This window comes from Eschrichtius robustus, chromosome X (assembly GCF_028021215.1).
Source record: "Eschrichtius robustus isolate mEscRob2 chromosome X, mEscRob2.pri, whole genome shotgun sequence".
Lineage (NCBI taxonomy): Eukaryota > Metazoa > Chordata > Mammalia > Artiodactyla > Eschrichtiidae > Eschrichtius > Eschrichtius robustus.
Genome location: NC_090845.1, coordinates 1,612,501 through 1,615,609, shown reverse-complemented (window position 1 = coordinate 1,615,609; position 3,109 = coordinate 1,612,501). Strand labels below are relative to the sequence as shown.

At 52.4% G+C, this 3,109-nt stretch overlaps 1 protein-coding gene across 1 annotated transcript in view; it reads left to right on the top strand.

The window, feature by feature from the left end:
* Positions 1-2,906: 2,906 nt before the first annotated feature.
* The window catches only part of ASMTL (acetylserotonin O-methyltransferase like), a 27,456-nt gene continuing 27,253 nt past the window's right edge, over positions 2,907-3,109 (top strand). Inside the window, 1 exon segment of the mRNA XM_068532396.1 lies at positions 2,907-3,096. Coding sequence (XP_068388497.1) covers positions 3,004-3,096 — 93 coding nt within the window. The 5' untranslated portion in view covers positions 2,907-3,003.

Sequence of the window (3,109 nt, the reverse complement as noted above, 5' to 3'; positions counted from 1 at the left end):
TGCTTGATGCTTGCTTTAAAATACGAGAGCAAATACAAGCATGCACATACATACGTGCGTGCATACCCATATACGCACACTTCACACACGTGTACACGTGCATGCGCCCACGTCTTTGTGTGTGCACGCGCGTGTGTGCATTTGTGCCTGCGTATCTGGGGACTGGATGAACGAAAACTGCCAGAATGCCGATGGCTCACAATGCTTGAGCCTGGGTGATGGCAACACGGGGTTGCATTATGTCATTCTCTTTACTTGAGCCTGTTTTAAAATATCCATGCTAAAAGCAGGTGGTTTGTTGGAAGCTCTCGCACAAAGACATTGATTTATTTTTTCTTCCAGTGTCTGATCTGTCTTTGGAAACCTATACGATTCTGTAATGCCAGTGAGATTCCTTAGTGCTGTTAAAATACCTCTAGCGTAGGAATGGATGTAAATAAACGTGCAGGGCGTGTTCCTAAGGGGGATGAGATGTGTAGGATTACTGCTGTGGGACTCAGCGATAAAGGCCACAACGGTGGCCCGGAGCTGGTGAGTGAGACGGCAGGGAGTCGAACCCAGCACCTGCCCCAGAGTCCCATCCCACACCCGTGGGGACCCAGGTTTGGCTGGTAACTTCTGCCGGACGTCCCTGGCTAAATCCCTAATTTAAAGTGTGTCCCGTGCCAACCACCGTTCCTTTCTTGCCTTCCTCGTCACCTTGTTGAGTTTGTCTGTCACCAAGACCTTCCTACAGCGTAAGTCAAAACCATCAACACATCCGTCAGCCTGCTCCCCTCCTTGTCAACAATCCTGAGAAAGATGGAAGGTGGAACATCTAAGGAAAATGAGAGGATCGCAGACTGGATCCCAGAAGAGCACTGGGAAAACGGGCGAGATTCCAACACCGATCCCTCCTTCGAAACGGACCGATGTCGGTTCTTCGTTATGGCCGGGATGTCGGGTGTTAACACGGCGGGGAAGGATGGGGAAGGTGGTTGAGGAGCTTCAGTACTATGCTGACAACTGCCCTGTACACCTAGAACTTCCTCAGAATAAACCGTCTATTTTTTTAAGCAAGATGTTTGGCTTGTGCATTGAACTGAACAGGAGTCTTCGGGGCTGGTTCTGGAGATTCGGGGGGAATTGACCCCATTGGATAGTGATCCTTCATTAAATGGTTTTCGAGTTTGCCTTTGCAATACCTTCTCTGATGTCTTCATCCAGATAAAACTCAGTGACGCCAGCATCGACAGAGGAGAACCAGTAAGGGCGCCTCAAGCTCGGCTGGAGGGCGGGCAGTTTGGCACCTTTTCTGCTGTGCAATTTGAAAACAGGTATTTATGCCTCCATCCTGACCTTTCCAGCTAAATATTCATTGTCACTGTCTGGGGGAAGATGATTCCGTGATAAAGATGCTTCCTGACTGGTTGATCTTTTACATTTCCTTGAAATGCCTAGAATTAGAAAGAAGAAGAAGGAAAAGAAGAATTATTTCTAACTCTAGACATTTGAGGGAAACGTAAAGTTCAACCAATCAGGAAATGACTCCCCCAAAACGGGTAAAGTTTGGGGCAGGGTGAGTCCACACGGTGAATCAGAACTCACTGTGGAGGGGCTTGCTGGTGGGTGGTCAGCCCTCTGATGGGTTAACCAAGAGGGGGTTAGGGTGGGGACCTGGGGGGCTTGGTGCACAGGGACCTGGTTTGCACGACCATCTGATGCCTTGTGCGGGATCACCCAGCACAGAAAGTTAAGGGGAAAAAAACTGGACATTACGATGCCATCAAAACATATATTAGGATGTCACGTTGATATATCCCGCATACCATGATATACCATATATATATACAGACACATGTACATCTACATACACGTAGGTATGTATTAGTTTATATATATGTGCTCTGTCACCTACCTATTAATTATCTGTGTATCTATCTATGTATCCATCCATCCACCATCCATCCGTCATATCTATTTGTCTCTATATTAATAAATAATCTATCTCTATCATTTATCCATCTAGCATCTATCTAACATCTATTTATCTATCTACGATCTATGTATCTGTAGCCATCCATCCATCTAACTGCCCATCCATCCATGGTATCTATCAATCATCTATTCACCTTGTCTATCCATCTATCTGTCTGTCTGTCTGTCTGTCTGCCTATCTATCTATCTATCTATCTATCTATCTATCTATCTATCTATCTATCTATCTATCTATCTATCTATCTATCTATCTATCTATCTATCTATCTATCTATCTATCTATCATCTATCTATAGCCCAGGCACACAACGAGGGGCGATTCCGTCCCCCAGTGGATAGGACATGCGCAGACGTTCGGTTGTCCCCAACTTGGAGGGCAGCTACTGCCATCTAGTGGACAGAAACCAGATATGCTGCTAAGTACCCTGCAATCGCCCAGGGCAGCCCCACAAAAATGAATGACCTGCCCCCAAACAGCACTAGCGCTGAGGCTGAGACGTGCCGCACGCCCACTGCGCCCCGTCGACCCCCATCTCCGCCCCCCACCGCGCCCCGGGGACCCCTCATCTCCGTCCCCCACGGCACCCGCGGGGACGCCTACACCGATTCACACGGACACTCCTTTTTTTTCCCCCATCGCCCGCTCAGTGCTCTCAAGGTGCCCCTTGGTCTCCGGGTTCTGGGGACCCGCAGACCGCCCTCACCCCAGGCCCCCAGCCCGCGCCCAGCTCGCGTCGCCGGCTGCCGGTTGGGGGCGGGGCTTCGTGGGTGGGGCGGGGCTTCGTTCGGGGCCGGCACGGAAGCGGTCCGGAGCCGCTTCCTCCGAGGGGGGGCGGGCCCTGGGCGGGGCTTCATGGGGGGGGGGTGAGGCCCGGGCGGAGCTCCAGCGGCAGGGGCGGGGCTTGGTTGGGGCGGAGCCGGGGCGGAGCCTGGGCCGCGGCGGCAGGCGCGCGTCGCTGGGCGCGCGGCCTGGGGCGTGCGGATCCAGGCGCGGAGTCGAGCTTGGGGTCGGGTCGCGGCGGCACCATGGTGCTGTGTCCGGTGATCGGGAAGCTGCAGCACAAGCACGTGGTGTTGGCCAGCGCCTCCCCGCGCCGCCAGGAGATCCTCAGCAACGCGGTGAGCGGCCTGG